Source organism: Biomphalaria glabrata, chromosome 1, assembly GCF_947242115.1.
Source record: "Biomphalaria glabrata chromosome 1, xgBioGlab47.1, whole genome shotgun sequence".
NCBI lineage: Eukaryota > Metazoa > Mollusca > Gastropoda > Planorbidae > Biomphalaria > Biomphalaria glabrata.
The window spans coordinates 82423867-82448567 of NC_074711.1; the positions used below are offsets into that span (position 1 = coordinate 82423867).

Sequence of the window (24701 nt, forward strand, 5' to 3'; positions counted from 1 at the left end):
TCTCTTTACTGTTTAATTCTCTAATTTGTTCAAAACTTTGGCAAAAACAAATTTTGGATGTTTTTCGAATTGTTACAATTTTCTTAATTCGGTCAAACAGGTCGATCATTTTTATTATTGATTTGGAGATTTTCCTAAAAAAAAGGGCAATCTATAAATAGCAATCGTTCTGGTGTATCCGGTGTCTATCAACTGGAGTTACATTGTTAGATTATATATTCCTTATCTAGATGGGACATCTAATATGCATCTCTTGAATATATGCATGTAAAGTATTCAAATCTATTTATAGATATGTGGGTTTTTTTTATTACCAACTAAGTTTACTTAATAAGTTTTATAAACTTCAAGAAACAAAACAGCTATGTAAGAGCTTCATTGTGCCTTTGAAATATATTTTTTTTTATGTTTGTTTCAGTCTACAGTTGTTTTAATGACGATCTCTCTCTCTCTCTCTCTCTCTCTCTCCTCTCTCTCTCTCTCTCTCTCTCTCTCCTAAAGCTATTGCGTAATCCTATTCACTTCCTGTACTGAGATATTTTTTCTGGTGAAGATTTCTTTCGCTTAGAGATCGAAATGTTTCTAGTGGTATTCACCGTGTAAACACAATAAAAATATTTTTCTCTTTCTCTCTCAATCTACTAGCCAATCTATCTATCTATCTATCTATCTATCTATCTATCTATCTATCTATCTATCTATCTATCTATCTATCTATCTATCTATCTATCTACCTAGCTACCTACCTACCTACCTATCTATCTATCTATCTATCTATCTATCTATCTATCTATCTATCTATCTATCTATCTATCTATCTATCTATCTATCTATCTATCTATCTATCTATCTATCTGGACTAGATGTAAGAACATATTGAGTTGAAATGTCATCTCTCATCTGTCATCACATGACTTCTATTTAAACACTTGACATTTCAGATTCCGGTTAGATTGCTAACTTGTTGCGAAAAGTCTGCTAAATTACTTTCTTCCTATTTGCCAACTATTCTTCCCTTTCCAAAAGCTGGCTTTGTCTTCCAAAGGTGATGTTGTCTTGAGAGCAGGGGACATGTGGGTGTGGGAGTTTGGGGGGCGGCCTGACTTTAGCATTGGGCAGACATATTGGATCTGTATTGATGTATTATCCTTGTGCTCTATGTAAATAATGAAATCCTTTGTTACATATGAAGATTTGTCTTGAAACATGGAACGCCGTCTCTCTTCATGTCAAGTGCATTAGACTTGTTGATTTAACTAGAATGAAAACAAGGTTTTCAAAGATTTGGCACCTCCATTTTGCTGAAGGGGTCGGCGTCGTTTATCATTTGTAGCTTATCATTTTTGGCTTATCATTTGTGCTACTTTAGGTAGACCAAAAATTTTGGGTATATGTGTCTATGTAGAGGTTGTTGTTTTTTTGTCAAAAAATATTTACATCCATTATCGTGGTCTCAGGCTAGAATCTGACCCAAGATTGTTCGCGATATTTATTTCTGAATTCCTCCCCATTCCTGTGTCTTGTGCCTTGAATCTCTTTCAATGACAGACCCGTTCATTCTTCAATTAGCGCAATATTACTATAGTATGCCACTGTGTAAATGTGTTTATTTAAAAGTTTTTTTCCCCTAATCTTCAGAAGGTCTAGCGCTAAAATGAAAAGGCGAGTTCTAAAAATTGGGATGAATGTATTCAGCTTGATGTTTAACATTGGGATGAATGTATTCAGCTTGATGTTTAACATTGGGATGAATGTATTCAGCTTGATGTTTAACATTGGGATGAATGTATTCAGCTTGATGTTTAACATTGGGATGAATGTATTCAGCTTGATGTTTAACATTGGGATGAATGTATTCAGCTTGATGTTTAACAGTGGGATGAATGTATTCAGCTTGATGTTTAACATTGGGATGAATGTATTCAGCTTGATGTTTAACAGTGGGATGAATGTATTCAGCTTGATGTTTAACATTGGGATGAATGTATTCAGCTTGATGTTTAACAGTGGGATGAATGTATTCAGCTTGATGTTTAACAGTGGGATGAATGTATTCAGCTTGATGTTTAACAGTGGGATGAATGTATTCAGCTTGATGTTTAACATTGGGATGAATGTATTCAGCTTGATGTTTAACATTGGGATGAATGTATTCAGCTTGATGTTTAACATTGGGATGAATGTATTCAGCTTGATGTTTAACATTGGGATGAATGTATTCAGCTTGATGTTTAACATTGGCTATTGAATGTATTCAGCTTGATGTTTAACATTGGGATGAATGTGTTCAGCTTGATGTTTAACATTGGGATGAATGTATTCAGCTTGATGTTTAACATTGGGATGAATGTATTCAGCTTGATGTTTAACATTGGGATGAATGTATTCAGCTTGATGTTTAACATTGGGATGAATGTATTCAGCTTGATGTTTAACATTGGGATGAATGTATTCAGCTTGATGTTTAACATTGGGATGAATGTATTCAGCTTGATGTTTAACATTGGCTATTGAATGTATTCAGCTTGATGTTTAACATTGGGATGAATGTATTCAGCTTGATGTTTAACATTGGGATGAATGTATTCAGCTTGATGTTTAACATTGGGATGAATGTATTCAGCTTGATGTTTAACAGTGGGATGAATGTATTCAGCTTGATGTTTAACATTGGGATGAATGTATTCAGCTTGATGTTTAACATTGGGATGAATGTATTCAGCTTGATGTTTAACATTGGGATGAATGTATTCAGCTTGATGTTTAACAGTGGGATGAATGTATTCAGCTTGATGTTTAACATTGGGATGAATGTATTCAGCTTGATGTTTAACATTGGGATGAATGTATTCAGCTTGATGTTTAACATTGGGATGAATGTATTCAGCTTGATGTTTAACATTGGGATGAATGTATTCAGCTTGATGTTTAACAGTGGGATGAATGTATTCAGCTTGATGTTTAACATTGGGATGAATGTATTCAGCTTGATGTTTAACATTGGGATGAATGTATTCAGCTTGATGTTTAACATTGGGATGAATGTATTCAGCTTGATGTTTAACATTGGGATGAATGTATTCAGCTTGATGTTTAACATTGGGATGAATGTATTCAGCTTGATGTTTAACATTGGCTATTGAATGTATTCAGCTTGATGTTTAACATTGGGATGAATGTGTTCAGCTTGATGTTTAACATTGGGATGAATGTATTCAGCTTGATGTTTAACATTGGGATGAATGTATTCAGCTTGATGTTTAACATTGGGATGAATGTATTCAGCTTGATGTTTAACATTGGGATGAATGTATTCAGCTTGATGTTTAACATTGGGATGAATGTATTCAGCTTGATGTTTAACATTGGGATGAATGTATTCAGCTTGATGTTTAACATTGGGATGAATGTATTCAGCTTGATGTTTAACATTGGGATGAATGTATTCAGCTTGATGTTTAACAGTGGGATGAATGTATTCAGCTTGATGTTTAACATTGGGATGAATGTATTCAGCTTGATGTTTAACATTGGGATGAATGTATTCAGCTTGATGTTTAACATTGGGATGAATGTATTCAGCTTGATGTTTAACATTGGGATGAATGTATTCAGCTTGATGTTTAACATTGGGATGAATGTATTCAGCTTGATGTTTAACATTGGCTATTGAATGTATTCAGCTTGATGTTTAACATTGGGATGAATGTGTTCAGCTTGATGTTTAACATTGGGATGAATGTATTCAGCTTGATGTTTAACATTGGGATGAATGTATTCAGCTTGATGTTTAACATTGGGATGAATGTATTCAGCTTGATGTTTAACATTGGGATGAATGTATTCAGCTTGATGTTTAACATTGGGATGAATGTATTCAGCTTGATGTTTAACATTGGGATGAATGTATTCAGCTTGATGTTTAACATTGGCTATTGAATGTATTCAGCTTGATGTTTAACATTGGGATGAATGTATTCAGCTTGATGTTTAACATTGGGATGAATGTATTCAGCTTGACGTTTAACATTGGGATGAATGTATTCAGCTTGATGTTTAACATTGGGATGAATGTATTCAGCTTGATGTTTAACATTGGGATGAATGTATTCAGCTTGACGTTTAACATTGGGATGAATGTATTCAGCTTGATGTTTAACATTGGGATGAATGTATTCAGCTTGATGTTTAACAGTGGCTATTGGATGCCATTAAAGAAACTCAGAAGGATAAAACAGCTTTACTAAAATGGAGTTTGGCGTATTTATTCATTAATAGCGTTGTTTTTTTTTAATTATGCGCTTGAATAAATTGAGTCAATGCAGGAAGTAACTGAACTCAAAACTAGAACAAAGGCTTCCTTCTGTCTTGCTAATCAAGGTGAATGAATATAAATATTTTTTTTAAAAGATAACCTCAGAATTTGCTCTATGCAATTTTAGCTTTGTCATCATTTTTATTTATTATTAAGTTCTCATAGTTCACAAATATCAAATATTTATGAAGAATTAAAATTTAACTTTACAACATGAATGAATGTATAATTTTTTGAAGTCTGCAAAGCACTAAATTAAACCGCAATTATGCCTGAAAATATACACAATTAGTATGTGGAAAGGTATGGTTTCATACGATATGAATATTTTACTAAATTTTGTTTTGAAAAAAAAAGTTTTGATCTTTATTTTCTTTATTTCATATTTTTCTTGAGTTTGTAATATTTTTACCCCCCCCCCCTCCCAAAAAAAAAATCGTTTGGTTCATACAAATAAATTTGTTTTGCAAAATCGATTTTGTGTGCCTGAGCAATTTTTACAATACGTCTATTCAACTCATAACTTCATGGACCCTGGAACCTTTTGGGTGGGTGGGCGGGTGAAAAAGCCTGGACGGACCTTGAAAACGATGGGGGAATGGGGCGGGGTGAAAATGTACCTTTTTTTAACAAATCTAACATTCATTAGTTATTAAGAGAAAAACAATTTGCTCTAATAAGTTGTATAAGGAAGTAGTCTTTTTTTTTTTTGTAGGTATTTTTAAAAAATGTTTTTACTAGTAATGGAATTTTTTTGTTAAAACGTATTCGTGATACAGTCGAATCCAGTTATTCGGACTATCGGTTAATCGGACCAATCGCTTATTCGGATTGAATTTAATAGATACCGAAACATCTTAAATACAGTCTATTCTGGTTAATCGGGCCAGCCGGTGTTATTATTACCATTACTATCGCATCACGACGTGTTCCGATTAATTAACGCGATCCGACCGTTATTTCTAATGTTCTGTTGTATCATTTAAAAAAAATGGTTTTGCAATGCTACAACTAAGAACATTTCTATTGCGTAACTCGTCAGAGATAATGATATGATGAGACTGTAGCGTTAAAATATCCTGGTGACAGGTTTACGTAAAGATAACAACATTAAATGATATCTTTACCCCGACTCGTGTAAACACGGCTTTGTCCCTCACAGGCGCAGGGGTGGGGGAAAAGGGGGAGGGGGTTTAGACTTCCTACCGATACATGCTCGTAGGTGTTTGAACAAAGCTTCTATCAACTCCTCTGTCTGTCTGGCCAAAAGTTTGTATACTTTATTTCTCCCACACCCAATCTCGGATCAAGCTGAAATTTAGCATAATTATTTTTGTTTTACCCGACAACACAAAAATTAATTTAAAGAAAAACAAATTATTGATACACTTAATATATGCTTTTGTTTTTTGTTCCTGAACTAATGCTATTTGGTAAATCATTTATGTAACTTAGATTTTTTTTTCCAGCGGACATTGTTGAACATACGCCGCCACGCTTTTGGTGAGTCAGATTGACAATCTGTGGAGAAAAAATATAACAGCGCACAATAGAGTTAACAAGCAAAAAAATAGCAAAAAAATACTTGAAAAAAAAAAGGCTTATCTAAATAGAAGTACTCTACATTTACGACCATATCTTTCAATACTTTGAGATTTATTTCCTATTTTTAATATCAAACAAAATTGATTAATTACCACAGATTAATTCATTAATATATTTTTTTTACTGATTCGTATTTTATTAGGAACAATGAATAATTGTGCAACGTATCAACTTGATCCGAGAATAGGAAGTCAGAGAAATAAAGAATAGAAACTTTTGGCCAGACAGTCAGACAGAGTGAGTTGATAGAAGGTTTGTAAAAAAAATGTTTTTTTTCTGGCATTTTAAAATGTATAATAATTAGTATTCTTTTTTTAGTAAACATTGTAAATCTAACTAGACTTAAGACCTAAGTGCTTCTATAGTTTGAGAAGCACTGATCTAGATAAAATGTCAACAGAGATTCCAAAATTCACGTAGACAAACAATGTTTTGTTTCGTTAGAGAACAAATGTTGATTTTTGTCTTATCCTCATTCAAGAACATATTTTAAAGCCAAGCGCTTCTTTGGGAATGAAGTCTCTAAGGAATTTCTTCAATGGAATGGGATTTTTTTTTTTTATTTCGCATTTTTAAACCAGCATTGTTTCAATTCGATCTTTTCCTTTTGTTTCGTCATTCTTTAAGCCATATAAACATTGCTGAGTATTTATAATGGAAATGCTTTATTGCCCAATTAATAGAAAGATTTGCTTTTATTCTTAATTATTACACATTCGCATCTATATATTCCCACACACACAAACTCTTACAAATTCGAATACATATGCTATATAGTATATACAGACATGTATGAAGCCAATTAGGATTGAATACATTAACAAAGGAATTTTTTGTTTTTATTTTAAAAGAGCAAAGAGAATTAAATAAATAGCAAAGGTAACCTTTGAAATGCAAAATAGTCTCAAAGATTCAAAGTTTAGTGCAAAATGTTCCTAATAACAAAATTTACTAGCAACCCTTTCCTTCCCCCCAACAACTCTATATGTAATACTATATTATTTTTTAAAATTTCTTGTGTACATTGATTGACCTTAAACTAAGCTCTGGCCCCTATTGTGAGATTCGAACTGAGATGATCCCTTCTTTCTGTAGCAATCTCTTTCATCTTGCACGTGATTATGGGCCACGTGACATAATAATCTGCTTCCCCACAGGACGTCTGAACATTATATATATATATCCTTACGAAACTGAAATATTGAAATTGAAACTGAATATTGAACAATTGAAATGTTTATCCTTGTGGGTTACTTGTGGGTTGGTTGTGGATTGTGGGTTGGTTGGGTTGTAAAGGAAAATATATTTTTAATCAAGCTCAGATTTATGAGTTTTATTGACCTCATCAATTTGACAATGTCATCAAACTTGATGTTATTAAACTTGATGGCATCAGACTTGATGAAATGTGCGCACAATTTATTACGCTCTAATTGGATGAGATTTAATGTTCGTACGGCGCTTTATATGGAAAGCAAACATTAACATCTAATGTCTGTTAATCAAAGAGTTCCTTGTTCATCAAAAGCTCTAAAACTGTTGAGGGCTCTAAAAAGAAAGAACTGGCAATAAAGTCTTCGCTTCGCAAGAAAATTACGAATGTTTCTATTCGAAAGGTTGTAAAATAAGAAACCGAAGAAATGAAAGACAAATAATCGAGCTTCAGATACTTTCTTGAGGAGCGCTTGGTTTCCGAACCGGATGAAGATTGGGATTTTTAATTTCGGGATCTTTAAGCGCCTCTGAGTCCACCCAGCTCTAATGGCTACTTGACATTAGTTGAGCAAAAGTAAAGGCTGTTGGTCGTTGTGCTCGTTAACCAAAGGCCACAGAAACAAATCAGCTTTCAGTTTTTCTACGTCTGCGGTCTCATTTTTGTTGGAGTCTACTGATGTCTAGACTAACATATGAGATGCATTGTGCAGTGGTTTCAAGACCATTCAGTTATCCATATAGTTTTTTTCTTTTAAATGGCCGTTATGAATCCCATGTCTTATTAGGGCCTCTTGATGGAGCATGCAGTTTTAGAGGACATGGTCCGGCATTTTCTGATGACACTCCACAAGGGCAAACTTCACTAGTTTAAAAATGTCTATAAATGTGTTTTTTTTTTAATGAATTGCGAATTGTCGAATCTTTGTCTGCAGCCATCATTGGCTCTCAACACGGAGAGTAGTTCAACCTTCGTTTGAGGTCATCACTGGCTCTCGAGCGGTGCCATAAGATGTATAATGTACATCGCGACTTGTTGTGCTCCTTTGGCATCTACGCTTTAGCGCATCTTAGGAGCTCAGCAATACAATTTACCTTGAGTCAAATCTCTATCCTATATTGGAATTGTATTCGAGTCCTTTCAGTTAAGTAACCAAATATCTCTCTGCCACAAACACATCACTTGAATTATTACTAACAACATGATTAAATTATATGAGAACAAGTGGTATGGGCCTTATCAGTATCGGTCACTAAGGAATGTTAGTAAGGTTGCCATGACGACCTTTTTATTAAAAAAACAAAACAATGTATAATATCCGTAATAATTTTATTTATAAAAACAAAAAAAAACAACAACTAGTCATATTCTTACAAAGAATTTTATTTGATAAACCGATAAATTAATAAGCAAACGTACATTACGGTCAGTCTGCCAAAATTGCAATCATACTAACTGTCTCACGCTGTGATCTATTCCATTGAGATGACACTAGGGGACATCACAATTATGAAATATGATACATATTTCTAGTATATACAAGAAACAGTAGTGAAGGCAAGGGCATGTCAAATATCCGATTCGAGATCAAGACATTTCTAGCCATTGTTTTAAGTCCAATTAGAAGCACGATACCATCGAATAAAAAGAGAGAGAGCAGAAGGCCAAAGGAAATCGATTAGAACTGTAGTCGATACCAATAGATAAGAAACTTTGGAATCACTACCGATTCTATTAGCTTTGTAAATGGCCGGAGAGAAAAAAAAAAAGTCCCATCAAGAAAAGTGGCTGGAGAAGATCGGCTGAAGTGATTCTCACAATATCAAGGGAAAGAATCGCGCAAGGTTCTGTTGTAATGAGTTCCATTTCCTTCACACCGAACTTATTATTGGAGCTCTTCATAAAATGGAGGCAAATAGAAAAGCTTATGGTGTATCCGGTGAACATAATACGGAAGTATAAACGAAGTATTTTATAATCCATAGAATAAGTCTTGCGCATTCTTCTTTTCAGCACTGTAGAATCAAAATTTCTAAGCTCTCAGCTTCAATAAGGATTCGAACTCGATCCCCTTTGTTAGGTAGCCAAGCGGCTTGTGCCCCTCAGCCACACATCTCACATGTTGCCTCAAACTCTTCATTAGACTTTGATTCTTTTTTTTTTCTTTTCTTCATTTACAAAAAAAAAATTGAAACTATTTAGTTGGCACCAGTGATCGTTCAATATGGCGACCTTGACATTGTTTTTTTTTTGTCAATTTTTTTCTCCCAATCTTTCTCTTTGCCCGCGCTTACATTTTTCTTAAGGTTCCATGTTATCGCCACCACATTTCTTTATATTGTTGTGTCTCATATTTTCTATCCTTCTTAAGGTACCATGTTATTGCCACCACATTTCTTTATATTGTTATATCTCATATTTTCTATCCTTCTTAAGGTACCATGTTATCGCCACCACATTTCTTTATATTGTTATGTCTCATATTTTCTATCCTTCTTAAAGTACCATGTTATCGCCACCACATTTCTTTACATTGTTGTGTCTCTTATTTTTCTATCTTACTGTAATGTAATTGCTTCTTCTTCATGAAACAGCCAGGTAGAGTTAAGCCTTCGGATTTTGGAACTCTAGAGACCGCGTACACCGGGGCCCCGGCTTTTTCTATACCAGGCTAACCATACAGGACACGCCATTTATGTAACGGCCCCTTGAGGAACGGCGCCTGGATTGTGACAAAGTTGTGGGAGCTTTTATACAACTCCACACAGTGCGATGAGGATGCTTTCGCACCCCTTTAGGCACCCCCATGGGAGTCTTGTTTTGCTACCCTTTGGCCTAATCGTTTCCTCATACAATCGTTTCCACCCGGGCGCCACTATGATCCAGGGTAGCATTATTGCTTAAAGAATGTAATCAGGATATCTTAACTATAAATGTGTAAACAAATTGCAGATAATCGTGAAAATATCATGGTTTGAAAATCTACAATCAAGGAAGGACGTCCTGAAATTAAAGAAATAAATATATTTTTTAAAAAAGATAAGATACTCAATGAAAAAAAAAAAAAGATAAGATACTCAAAGCAAAAAAAAAAGATAAGATACTCAATGCAAAAAAAAAACAACAGATAAGATACTCAAAGCAAAAAAAAAGATAAGATACTCAATGCAAAAAAAGATAAGATACTCAAAGCAAAAAAAAAAGATAAGATACTCAATGCAAAAAAAAAAAGATAAGATACTCAAAGCAAAAAAAAAAACAACAGATAAGATACTCAAAGCAAAAAAAAAAGAAAGATAAGATACTCAAAGCAAAAAAAAAAAGATAAGATACTCAATGCAAAAAAAAAAAAGATAAGATACTCAATGCAAAAGAAAAAAAGGTCCACCAGTTTACTTCGTGACCCGCGAAGGAATTGAAGTCTGGGACATGTGATTTGGGTGACCTGAGTGTGACCACGTCTGCTCGGTGTCAGTGCCGACTGATAAATGACAGAAAAGACTTTCCAGAACTGTCTGATTAAAACAAGTGTGTCCAAGAGACTCGAGGATTGCTTCAGTTAATGACCGCCTCCAGCAGACAGTCTTAATTTTTTATTATTATTCAATAATCTATAAGATTGTGTAGTTAATGTCACACTGTGAAATATTGATTAGTTTGTATTGCAATTTAGGTACGCACTATTGGAAAACAATAAAGACGGAGAAATGTCTTAATTAAGCGATTAATAAGTCAAAGTCAAGGTAAATTAAAGTTATAAAGACGTCTATACAGAGTCTCTGTCTCTTCACAGTCTCTGTCTCTATGTCTCTATGTCTCTGTCTCTATGTCTCTATGTCTCTATGTCTCTGTCTCTATGTCTCTGTCTCTATGTCTCTGTCTCTATGTCTCTGTCTCTATGTCTCTGTCTCTATGTCTCTATGTCTCTGTCTCTATGTCTCTGTCTCTATGTCTTTGTCTCTATGTCACTGTCTCTATGTCTCTATGTCTCTGTCTCTATGTCTCTATGTCTCTATGTCTCTGTCTCTATGTCTCTATGTCTCTGTCTCTATGTCTCTGTCTCTATGTCTCTGTCTCTATGTCTTTGTCTCTATGTCTCTGTCTCTATGTCTCTATGTCTCTGTCTCTATGTCTCTATGTCTCTATGTCTCTGTCTCTATGTCTCTGTCTCTATGTCTCTATGTCTCTGTGTCTCTGTCTCTGTGTCTCTGTCTCTATGTTTCTATGTCTTTATGTCTCTATGTCTCTATGTCTCTGTCTCTATGTCTCTATGTCTCTATGTCTCTGTGTCTCTGTCTCTATGTCTCTGTCTCTATGTCTCTGTCTCTATGTCTCTGTCTCTGTCTCTATGTCTCTGTCTCTATGTCTCTGTCTCTATGTCTCTGTCTCTATGTCTCTGTCTCTATGTCTCTGTCTCTATGTCTCTGTCTCTATGTCTCTGTCTCTATGTCTCTGTCTCTATGTCTCTGTCTCTATGTCTCTGTCTCTGTCTCTATGTCCCTGTTTCTATGTCTATGTCTCTATGTCTATGTCTCTATGTCTATGTCTCTATGTCTCTGTCTCTATGTCTCTGTCTCTATGTCTATGTCTCTGTCTCTATGTCCCTGTTTCTATGTCTATGTCTCTATGTCTATGTCTCTATGTCTATGTCTCTATGTCTATGTCTCTATGTCTATGTCTCTATGTCTATGTCTCTATGTCTCTGTCTCTGTCTCTATGTCTCTGTCTCTATGTCTCTGTCTCTGTCTCTATGTCTCTGTCTCTATATCTATGTCTCTATGTCTATGTCTCTGTCTCTATGTCTCTCTGTCTCTATGTCTCTGTCTCTATGTCTCTGTCTCTATGTCTCTGTCTCTATGTCTCTGTCTCTATGTCTCTGTCTCTATGTCTCTGTCTCTATGTCTCTGTCTCTGTCTCTATGTCTCTATGTCTCTGTCTCTATGTCTCTGTCTCTATGTCTCTGTCTCTATGGCTCTGTCTCTATGGCTCTGTCTCTATGTCTCTATGTCTCTGTCTCTCTGTCTCTGTCTCTATGTCTCTATCTCTATGTCTCTATCTCTATGTCTCTGTCTCTATGTCTCTGTCTCTATGTCTCTGTCTCTATGTCTCTGTCTCTATGTCTCTGTCTCTATGTCTCTGTCTCTATGTCTCTGTCTCTATGTCTCTGTCTCTATGTCTCTGTCTCTATGTCTCTGTCTCTATGTCTCTGTCTCTATGTCTCTGTCTCTATGTCTCTATGTCTCTGTCTCTATGTCTCTGTCTCTATGTCTCTGTCTCTCTGTCTCTGTTTCTATGTCCCTGTCTCTATGTCTCTATGTCTCTGTCTCTATGTCTCTGTCTCTATGTCTCTGTCTCTTTGTCTCTATGTCTCTGTCTCTATGTCTCTGTCTCTATGTCTCTGTCTCTATGTCTCTGTCTCTATGTCTCTGTCTCTATGTCTCTGTCTCTATATCTCTGTCTCTATGTCTCTGTCTCTATGTCTCTGTCTCTATGTCTCTGTCTCTATGTCTCTGTCTCTGTCTCTATGTCTCTGTCTCTATGTCTCTGTCTCTATGTCTTTGTCTCTATGTCTCTGTCTCTATGTCTCTATGTCTCTATGTCTCTATGTCTCTATGTCTCTGTCTCTGTGTCTCTATGTCTCTGTCTCTTTGTCTCTGTCTCTATGTCTCTCTGTCTCTATGTCTCTGTCTCTATGTCTCTGTCTCTATGTCTCTGTCTCTATGTCTCTGTCTCTATGTCTCTGTCTCTATGTCTCTGTCTCTATGTCTCTGTCTCTATATGTCTCTGTCTCTATGTCTCTGTCTCTATGTCTATGTCTCTGTCTCTATGTCTCTGTCTCTATGTCTATGTCTCTATGTCTCTGTCTCTATGTCTCTGTCTCTATGTCTCTGTCTCTATGTCTCTGTCTCTATGTCTCTGTCTCTATGCCTCTGTCTCTATGTCTCTGTCTCTATGTCTCTGTCTCTATGTCTCTGTCTCTATGTCTCTGTCTCTATGTCTATGTCTCTATGTCTCTGTCTCTATGTCTCTGTCTCTATGTCTCTGTCTCTCTCTTTTCATCCACCATTCGTGTGTGTGTGCCATAATTCATGTGAACTGTTTGGTCCAAATGATAAAACATTTTGTATGACAAAAAAAAACAATTCTCTTCGATTCCTTGAACAATGCACATCATTTCTTTTGTCAATTCAATTTATTATATTGCCCCACACAAACACACACACACACACGCACACACAAATGCAAACATTTTCTGCTTTGGATCCGCAAGGAGCTTCACTGTTCTAATTTGTTTTATCGATTAACTAAAAAATGATCCAACTAATCAGACTCTAAAAAAATTTTTTTATCTCCTTAGCAAATGAGTTTAACAGGAACGTATTATACTTGATAATGTTTAATTGTTTGTTTCGTTTTTATTTAGAATCGCTGGAACAAATAAACTTGAGCTAAATTTTTATTCGTCTCCCCATTCTTCTGACAAAGCCTGAATTTACTTAAATCAAAATTATTCATTAGCTTGGAAAAGAAACTTTCAGATTTCGCCAAATTCAGGGGTTCTCAACCTGTGGGTCGCTACCCCCTTGGGGTTCGATTGACGATTTACCAGGGTTCGCCTAAGACCATCGAAAATATGGATAGTTATTGTCTATTCTTCTATTGCTGCATGTGTGTGTGTGTGTGGAAGGGGTCGCAACAGAGTGGGGGGTTGTAAAAAGGGGTCGCCGAGCATAAAAGGTTGAGAACCGCTGGCCTAATTGATTCAGTCAATGATGTCCAGTCCGAGTTTCGATGAAGTAAAGATTACATCCTATCTTTAGGGCGCCTCTGAGTCCACCCGGCTCTAATGGATAACCGTGGGCCACAAAAACAGATGAGCTTTATTTACATCATCTGCCCCATGATACAATTAAACTTCGTATAAGCTTTGTATTTTTTAAAAGTATTTTTATGTTTTTCTCTACATCTGAAAAGGAAAGATTGCATCCTACAACAGATATGCCCCGTTCAACATATTCTCCTTAGGCTAGAGCCGGCACTGTTATTATTTTAAAAACAACATTGGTTAGTCTGACTGGTTGTGCGGTATGCGCAAAGGATTGTTGTCTTAATGATCCCGGGTTCCAACCTTCCATTAGAGTTCTGTATGAGGTTTGGGCTCGAAACTAATAATCTTCATTTCCGAAGGAACTTATAAAGAGTCTACAAGTCCGGTCAACGTTGAGTGATTCGAGTTTAAGTCTGCTTGGAATAGTTCGTGTCATCATTTCGCTCTGACTACAGCAGTTGGAACTTAGATTGTACCGAAGAACAGTGTTTCCAAAACTATTGTGTACCCCTTTTATAATTTTTGTAATGCTGAGTACCCTCGCCCCCCTCCCAACCACACTTTAATTAATTAACAAAACATAATAAATGGATATTTTTTTTTAAATCTGCATAGTTAATGAGGTGCTACGTGTACCCCTCCAAAGTCTTCCCGTACCCCACTTTGGGAAACGCTGCTGTAGAATAATGACGCATGGGATGCCTTCTGATAACATTGATTTTTTTTTACTAGATTGTACATACGTTGCAAACCGTAGAGCTGCGTTTTTTAAATAGCAAAAGGCTACAAAACACACACACACACACATATCCACTGGTATACTAACTGACTGAAAGCCTTCGAAAACAAGATGTGCCTTCGGGGGGGTTTAACTTAGTTGACCTTAATTTACCACATCAACTGACGTAATCCAATAGGTCTACCCACGGCCACAGGTAAATTCAATTCCAAATAAACTCTCTCTCCTTATCAATTCCTTATCGTCTCTACAGAAGACACAACCCTGGCATTGGCTGGGCATTGGCTGGGTATTAGGGTAATGATGGAATTATTCTTTTTTCTTGTTTGTAGAACTTTTTTCTCTCTGCTGTTCGATATTGCTGAGCTAATAAATTGTGGCCAGAGTATTTTGTTGCCAGCTAAACTGTCAGTGAGATGCGAGAAATCTGCTTTTGGCGTTTTTTTTTGTATTGTTTTATCTGGCTTCAGAGCCAGTAGATTGCCATTCTTTCCATTGGCCAAGATTAAACTGAGCCCAGCTTAAGAGAATAAAGTATTTTAAAAATTGTTCTCGGAAATAAAAAATTAAAAACTGTTCATAAAATAAAAATTTAATTTACTCAAAAAAAAGCGAAATAGATTTTTGAAGCTGTTGATCAAAGGTATTTGCGGGTTATTTTAAAATATCTCTGGTTTTAATTTTCATCTTCAAGAGTTTCAAAATATCAGTCTCTCTCCCTCAGTCCTTGCAAACAGATCTAGTTTTATATCTGAAGATATATATATATATATATATATAAAGCAAACAGTAAGGTGTCTGCCTGCCTTCATGTTGGTTATTAAAAGAAATCAATACCATTTGATCAATCCTTGAAATAATGCCGTTCTATATTTAGTGCCTATGAAATCTCAGCCACCACCAAGAGGCATAAACTGAAACAAAATAAGAAAAACATAAAAATACTTTTTAAAATACAAAGCTTATACGAAGTGTAATTGTATCAATTAGTTTGGATCGGTCATCTAATTAAATTTGTAATAGACCAACAACAATAAATCTGTGCGATGAGAAATATTTTTAACAATTTTTTTTTTCATGCTTTTAGTTTTCTCATAACGCTATCATCCTATCACTTATCTGGACCAGTTGCGAAAATGGGGGGAGGACAAAAAGAACGGGGGATCTGGGTAAATTTTACAGTTATCACTTTTTAAAAGCAATTATTGAAAAAAAAGGGGAACGACCTGAATTCGAGCTCGTGGCTCAAGCCCCCATGCTAGCCACCCTGCTCGTGAGGTTCTATAAAAATGGAAGAGTGTATTGTTTATTACAAAACTAATTTAAAGTGTCGACATAGGGGACTAAAGGGGACTAATTCAACCACTTCAGTTAAGTATAATTTCTTTCCTTTGTTCGAGATACCAAACAAAATAATCAATTACCAAAAAGTTATTTAACTAATTGGTTAATTTTCTTATTGATTCTTGCGTTGTCTGGTAAAAGATATAATTATGTAAAATTTCAGCTTGATCCGAGATTGGGTGTTGGAGAAATAACGTGTACAAACTTTTTACCTGACAGACAGAGTTTAGTTGATATAAGCTTTGGGATTACTGAAGCATTCAAACTACGTGGCCTAATTTTGACCTGATATAATTTTATTTTTTCTTTTATTGTTACATTCTACACTAGCAGTAGCTTACACTTCGATCGTTTGAATAGAGATACTGATAGATATTTTATAGAGAGATTCTCTCCCGGTGACTATTCATTTGTATGAACAATGGTTGGTTTTATTCCATGTTCTTGTTGTTTTTAAAAACCAAAATTCAATACATTAAAAAAAGAAAACATGCAATTGTTACTGAAAACATTTTTTCTTATAACTTATTCTTTGCTATACAATTGAATTCTGAGAATTGCGTAGCGTCCACCTCCAGGCGCTCTGGACCCAGCGGATAGAATTCGAAATCTAATAGAGCTTATGTTTCATTTATAGAGATACGTTGTTGTTTTTTGTCTGCCTCCTTTTATATCATAAATTCTTTGAACATTTTTATAATAAAGAAATAAGAATGTAGATCTTGGAGGCAGACAACTTTTGTTCTTCAGCTTATTTTCTGTTATGCTATGTACATTCTGTCTGAGTCTGGGCTGTTATAATGTTGTTTTTCTCTTGTATAACTTATAACTGAAACAAAACAAGTTTATTATATTGAAAACGTCTGGCTATTAGTTAAACAAAGTGGTTGCTAATATCTGAATTGTATTTTTTTTTTAATTCTGTCCACTGGAATATGACCGCTACTGGAGAGGGTGTGATGCGGGGCCCTGGATAGACAGAATTTCGTAAATTATGAAAAACTGTGTATGTTGTAGACGGTCGTTGACTTGTAGCATCAAACCACTGGTGGGCAACTAAACCGCTGTAGACGTATTATGTCTTAACTTATAAAACTAGGAATAACTAAATAATTTCTTTTGTGAACAAAACTAAATAGAACTTTTATTACAATGTAAACGAATACAGCTAGAGATAAAATGAAATCAAACTAGTAGATTTTAGTAATTATATAATATGGTATTATGAATAACATATAACTAACAATAACGTGTTTTCAGCCTGTCGTTCTGGAGTCGTCTCTCCTAAGACCGCTGACGACAAAGCCGCTTCTCTTGCATCATTCACACTGCAAAGCTAACCTCTTGCCACCGTCATAGAAACACACACACACAGACACACTCCATAATAGTGTACTACATTTAATTTACATATTTTCCGTCAGTCTAATTTTAATCTTATTGAAAAGTAAAAGAGTACTTTAGGGTAAATGTTTGATAATTACTTCTTTTTTCAAGAGTTATCTCTCTCTTGCGTAAAAGTAGCCAGAGTGAAGTTTCTTAATTAAAACGTTTTCTAAGTGGTAAGTTTGTACGCTTATAATATTATATTGTAGTGCTGTAGTGAAGACGAAGAACCAGCACCCAGATTTTTTTTTCTGGGCAAAATTGTTTTTTAAATCATTTTGTTTTCATTTATTTTGTTGTTCTATTCAATTTCCAGATTACTAGAAACGAGGCCACATCGAAATCTCATTTCTTGTAAATACTTGATGAGGATACTTTGATAGGCAAGTTCTGTTATTATTATTATTATTATTATTATTATTATTATTATTATTTTATTGAAAACTTCCTCTCTCTTAAATCTTGAATGTGAATCCCGAGCAAAAAGTCTTCGGTTCCAAGATGATTGCAGTGCTCTTCTAGCATTGTGTGTGATCTAGAGCATCCCATCTTTAAACCTATCAAATCGATGCAGACAAATTGGAATGTTCGACCCTGCATTTTTGTTAACTAAATTTTTTTCTTTAGATAAAAAAATAATTTCTATAAAAAAAAAAGGGACGTAGTGGTTGAGGGGAAAGCGCTCGGCTATTAAACCGAGGGAACACGGTTTCGAATCTCGGCCCACCAACTCTACCTGATATTAGTCGTAGAAAGTTAAGGTGGTTGGTCGTCGAGCTGGCCACATAACACCCTCGTTAACCCTCATAGAAACATGTGACCTTTAAATCATTTGCTTCAAAGATAGTAAGGTCTGAAAGGGGAACTTTTTTTTAATTACTTTTATAGAAAAAGGTTGAAAAAATAATCGAGTAAATGAACAAACTTTTGGAGCCTTTTTTATGTGTTTTTGTTTTTAATGGTGAATGTAAGCAGTTGAATTTGCTTACATTTCAAGCTCAGAAAATGAAAGAACTAATTCCTTTGTGATTTACACAAACCTTGATGTGCATTATAGTAGACCAGAAAACTTACATTCATTTTCTAGCGTCCCATTTTGGAATTCGTGAGGTATAAGAATTGATAGTCTTGAAGAGGTAAACTGGTATAAGAATTTGATAGTCTTGAAGAGGTAAACTGGTATAAGAATTTGATAGTCTTGAAGAGGTAAACTGGTATAAGAATTTGATAGTCTTGAAGAGGTAAACTGGTATAAGAATTGATAGTCTTGAAGAGGTAAACTGGTATAAGAATTTGATAGTCTTGAAGAGGTAAACTGGTATAAGAATTTGATAGTCTTGAAAAGGTAAACTGGAATAAGAATTGATAGTCTTGAAGAGGTAAACTGGTATAAGAATTTGATAGTCTTGAAGAGGTAAACTGGTATAAGAATTTGATAGTCTTGAAGAGGTAAAGTGGTATAAGAATTTGATAGTCTTGAAGAGGTAAACTGGTATAAGAATTTGATAGTCTTGAAGAGGTAAACTGGTATAAGAATTTGATAGTCTTGAAGAGGTAAACTGGTATAAGAATTTGATAGTCTTGAAGAGGTAAACTGGTATAAGAATTTGATAGTCTTGAAGAGGTAAACTGGTATAAGAATTTGATAGTCTTGAAGAGGTACACTGGTATAAGAATTTGATAGTCTTGAAGAGGTAAACTGGTATAAGAATTTGATAGTCTTGAAGAGGTACACTGGGATAAGAATTTGATAGTCTTGAAGAGGTACACTGGGATAAGAATTTGATAGTCTTGAAGAGGTAAACTGGTATAAGAATTTGAAAGTCTTGAAGAGGTAACCTGGCACTACAGGGCCTGAAGTATGACAATGTGCGAAATATTCATTGGGTTTAACCAAAACCTGAAACCACTCCTAATTTGAAACAGGGTGAGTTTAGGAATTAAAAGTGGCCAGAGAAATAAATGTGATGACAGATTCAAAAACATTTCTAAACGAGTTTATTACATTGGTTCTTGGCTCCCGTTGCAAATATACCAGACATTTAGTACATGCAGTGTCGTTAGTTGCTGAGGAAATGAGAACAGCGCTGGCAGAAGAAAAGAGTCACAGAAAAAAGCAAGGCCAAGGACACTCTCCAGCAGGTTATAGTGTGCAGCCGAACATTCCGGGCTCACATAGGTATCACCAGCCTCATGAGGAGGCACAAAACTCCAGTGCAAAGTCCTCAGCTCCCTGGATGACAAAAGTGGTCATCATCGAACCACGATGGACGAACTATATATACAGTGTCGTTATAGTCACCGGAGTCGAGCCGCCCATAGAACAATTGCAATAGAAGCGACCTGGTGTGACGCTATGGAGTAGCTACCACCAAGAGGTACCTTAACTCAGATTGTGAAAGGAATGACTTTGAAAAATGAATCTATTATTTGGATCTTCAGTTACGCTGTGGGGATTTTTTATGTGCGCAGCTAAACATCTCCATTCCCTTTGGTGAGGTTTTATGCACTTAAGTTATTGAAAGTCATTCTGTGGCTTGGTCCAACTTTTTATGATAACTTTTTCTACCCTTTATGTCAGGTCAAAAACCCTAACCCAGTGACTCACGCCTAACTCTGAGTTAAAAACTAATCAGCTCTACATACAGAACGGATATTTGCCTGTTTGTCTGCTGAATGAAAAATACGTGAAGAGCAATCTGAGAGAGCCATGGTATTTTAAAGTGGCTGCCTGGTCGTGCGGTATGCGCGCTGGTTCATACCTTGCCGCTGCCATCGCCCGTCGTCCTGCGGGAAGTTTGGACTAGGAAGTCGATTATCTTTAACTCTGAAGGAACATCCGAAACATGTCGAACTTTTTACAAAAAAAAATATTTTTAAACTGTTTTTATCTCACTCGCTTGAAGCTTGACAGAAGACATGCCCACTTGGAGCGCTACAGACACAGTGAGCACATACACACACAGACCATGCACATACCTACGCCTACAATGTTTACGTTGTTTATTCTATTCTATACATAGTTCTTCCATCGAACTCAAAATGATAGCCACTTCTGACACCAAGGTGGCTTGGGTCTGTATTATTAGTGCTTCCGCGTGTGTCTGGTGAGAGGTGTGGTCTAAAAGTCACTCCAGTACCATGTACCACAATGAAATAAACGTTAGTAATTGTTCGAATCTTTCAGCAGGTCCACACAAAACTTGGACAGAGTCCCAGTAAGTGTTGCAGGAGATCAGAAGCACCCATGTCTCTTTTCAACGCCAGCAATGAAAGCGACGACAGCAACGATTGGCTGGAAAAGGTCCTCCAGGACGACATGGTCAGGCGCCATTTTGATCCCGTCACCGAGACACTTCTGGTTCTGTGTTTCTCTCTGCTGATCACCTTCGGTTGTCTTGGTAACGGTTTGGTAATGTTCGTGGTAAGTCTTGCATAAATACTGAAGGATATGTCTTTCAATAGAGGTTTAACAGTGAAAAAATATTGGTTTAGGCTTACATAGAAAAGGCCTGCCTTAACCTTTAAGTAATAAGAACAAGGCGCGTGTACACAAAACTATGAAGAAAATGCTTTACAATTTTTAAGCATTTGATAATACCGTAGTGCACGAATCTCCTAAAAAGCACCATTTATTCCTTCCCTTGACTCAATAAGAACAGTAACTCCTTTCATGACTTTTTTTTTCTTCCTAAAATGTTGAGACCGGTTAGCAGACAACTGGCCTCGTGAAATCTCCTAGTTTAGTTTATCGTTGCCATATTTGAAAGTGAATTCTGGGTAAACGGGAGAAACTATTATATTTTAGCTACCTGCCACCCCTGATTTGTAAGTTTTAGATGTTTCGTTACTAATTTGATCACGTGTTTTTTTTTTCTATTTTGTTTTTACATGTTTCGGATGTTCCTTCAGATTTTAAGATTATTTACATATTGACTAGTCAACACACTCCACATGATGTCGGTGGATGGTAGTAGACAAGTTTCGAACCCGGGACCTTCGAGTCGACAGTCCAGAGCGCATACCACAAACCATCCAATATTAATAAGTTGACAGCTCAAATCTCCTTCATGACGGAATGGAAAAAAATGTGTGAAGGTTCAAGCCCTGGACTTGTGAGACAGTGCCGAGTGCGCAAACCATGATACCACACAATCTTACTTAGACTTAGATCCTCCCGAACCGTTCGGCGCATTGGGTTTCAAACTGTCTCCACAAAGATCAGAAAACCATTTTTTTTAAAGTAGCTCCATACATAAATATAATCGTCGTTTTCGTTTCATTACTATATTAAAAAAAATTAATTCTTTTCTTGTTTGTTGTCTAGGTAATAAGGAACTCAAGCATGAGAACGCCGAGGAATATCTTCATCATCAACCTGGCCATCTCAGACTTCACTCTCTGCATGTTCACCCAGCCACTCAACATGTACCTGCTGCTGTACAAACACTGGAGTCTGGGTCAGTTCATGTGCAAATTTGTCACCATGGCGCAGGGCACGAACCTGTTTGTCTCCACCATCAGCATCACAGCCATAGCTCTGGATCGATTTCAGGCAAGGCACACACACACACACACACACACTCACACACACACACACACGTAACACGCGCACAATCTTCTCTGTATCTCCTGTTTGCATTAGATTAAATATTTCTTCATCATTTTTGACGGAAGTAATATAGTCAAGGTTTTGATTAGGTCAGAAATACGCACAAACACACACACACACACACACAAATCAATTTTTTAATTTCTTACAATCTTCAAAGACGTGCTATTAATTTGTTCTCAACCACAGACCTATATACAATATATCTAGACTGGACATGGAGATATTTAATCTTTACACACTATTAAAAAAAATCCCCCATCCCCCGTCGTCCTGCTGGAGGTTTGAACTAGGAAGTAAACTATCTTCAACTCTGAAGGAACATCCGAAACATGTCAAACATTTTACAAAGAAGAAACAATTCCAATATTATCAGCTACTCAAGTTTTCTTTAAGTTTTCTTTTCGTCGTGACGGTCTATAGAACAGGGTTGGATGTTAGCATTACAATCGTTCAGAGGTCTACATTTAATGGCTTAGGGTTTCGTTTTAATGTTAGTTATGACTCGAATACTATTTTCTAAAGATTTTAAGTGTTGACCTAGCATGTGGAGGAAAGTAGTGCATTCTAGATTTCTGGGGGGGGGGGGGGGAGGGGGATTTTCGAGAAACTCTAAACAATGTCATGGACACTAAATTGAACTTTGATGTTGACTACTAAAATATAAAAAAAAAGAAAAAAAAATAGAGGAAACAAAAAGAGCTTAGAAAATTCAGTTCTGAATTGGTAAAAAGTGCAACATAATCTCTACGGATGGACCCTGAGTGATTGATTCATTCACATAGCTCTAAAGATGTGTGAAGGATTCAAGCCCGGGACTTGCGAGACAGTGCGGTGCGCATACCATGATGCCACACGACCTTACTTACGCCGCGGGATACACATTTAACACAAAAAGAAAATCCGCTGCCGAGGACATACGCATAAAAAAGGGGGGAATAAGTGATATAATCTAAATCTCTAACGAAAAAAATAGAGCTCTTTTTGTTACGAAGGAGCGTTGTGTGTGTGGGGAGTGATACTCGAATTTACGAGCTGGTTCAACGTGGTAGATACTAATATTAGCTGGCCAAAGGAATGTATAGGGGAGGGTTTAACTTTATATCATTGTATTGTTATAGGTAAGAAAAAAAAATGGGAGGGGACCATGCAGGGGCGGACTGGGTGTCATAATCGGCCCAGGCATTTCTATACAATTCGGCCCACAAATCGTAGGTCTATAGCTTTTATTCTAGGTCTATCTGTCCTTATAATCGTTCTGTTCAGTTTGACAATGTATCGATAACTGGACGCATGCTCCATATCTTGATAACAAATATAGACCTTATGTTGCCTCATAATCGCTAAGTGTATAGGATGAAGCCTGTTAGTAGTAGCCTACTGTCTAGAGATGTAGGCCATTACATTATATCGGAAAATGTGTTTTAATAGAGTAGACTCAGTAAAGTCTGTCAAAGATTTTTTTAACACGACGCGAAGGGAGTCACTTTTATTAAAGAATATTATAAAACTTTTATTTCCGTAAGGATCAATAAAGCAGTCTTAGTCTTAGTCTTAATACATGTCTTAGTGACATCCATGCGGCTCTTTCATTGGCCTTACCGGCCCATTAGGTACCGGCCCACCGGGCATAAGCCCGAATGCCCATTTAGCCAGCCCGCTCCTAGGTCCATGGCAAAATAAACACTATATACCTTGCGAACTAATCAACGGGCGTAGCAGGTGTGTAGCAGGTGTGTAACGCTAGTATCATATAACTTGAGAAATGAATAGCGTATGAACATTCGCTTTATTCTGCGCACCGTATACACCAAAAAGCGAGCACTTTAGAGTTTCTCCGTCACAGATGAAAATCGCTAATAAATATCTAAGTACATTTCCGAGCATTTGTAATGAAGTTGTATGCAAGTAGTAAGTTAGGATTGAGTGTTCTGGGTATGACTTCTGATTTTCTGTTCTGAAGTTTATCTAAATTTGATGACTTTACCAGTGGCATCGCTCTTGTGAATACTGCCTTGTCATTGGATGTTTATAGTGTGTTCTAATCCAGGGGTTCTCAACCTGTGGGTCGCGACCCCCTTGAGGGTCGATTGACCATTTGCCAGGGGTCGCCTAAGACCATTGATAATATGGATTGTTATTGTCTACTCTTCTATTGCTGTGGGGGGGGGGGGGGGGGTCGCGGCAGAGTGGGGGATTGTAAAAAGGGGTCGCCGAACTTAAAAGGTTGAGAACCGCTGTTCTAATCGATGAAGTGAGAAAACTTAGTATCAGGAAGAGTTTATTTCGTTACAGTGTAACAGTTTGACAGAGACCAGGTTTCAGAAGGGGGATAATGAGAATCAAATTGAATCGAACTTCTAACGCCAACGCGAGCCAGACATGTCTGTCTTTCTTTCAATGTTGTAAAAAAAGAAAATCTCATTAGCATTAAAAAAACAGACTGTTTGGAGATCAGAGATAGAACAAAGATTAGGGAAATGATTGACATTGGTCCCGTTAAAAGAAACTATTGGATCGCGACTTTTTTTCCCCTTTTCGTTCAGTTTCAACTCTTTTCATCACAGACGTTAATCTTTAATTAGAGATAATGAAAGCGGCAGATATTTATAAAAGTGGGGTTAAAATGTAGAAGTTTTGAAAAATGTCTAATATTCA

The 24701-nt window shown here is 36.3% G+C and overlaps 1 protein-coding gene across 2 annotated transcripts in view; it reads left to right on the plus strand.

The window, feature by feature from the left end:
- Positions 1-24701, plus strand: part of LOC106074426 (neuropeptide F receptor-like) — a 58924-nt gene that overhangs the window by 28518 nt on the left and 5705 nt on the right. Inside the window, exons 2-4 of one of the 2 annotated variants that reach the window (XM_056018151.1) lie at positions 17748-17814; positions 20619-20855; positions 21759-21986. In XM_056018151.1, the coding sequence (XP_055874126.1) occupies positions 20679-20855; positions 21759-21986 (405 nt within the window). In that variant the 5' untranslated portion in view covers positions 17748-17814; positions 20619-20678. The remainder of the gene's footprint in view (positions 1-17747; positions 17815-20618; positions 20856-21758; positions 21987-24701) is intronic. The other variant, XM_056018150.1, reaches the window with a different exon arrangement.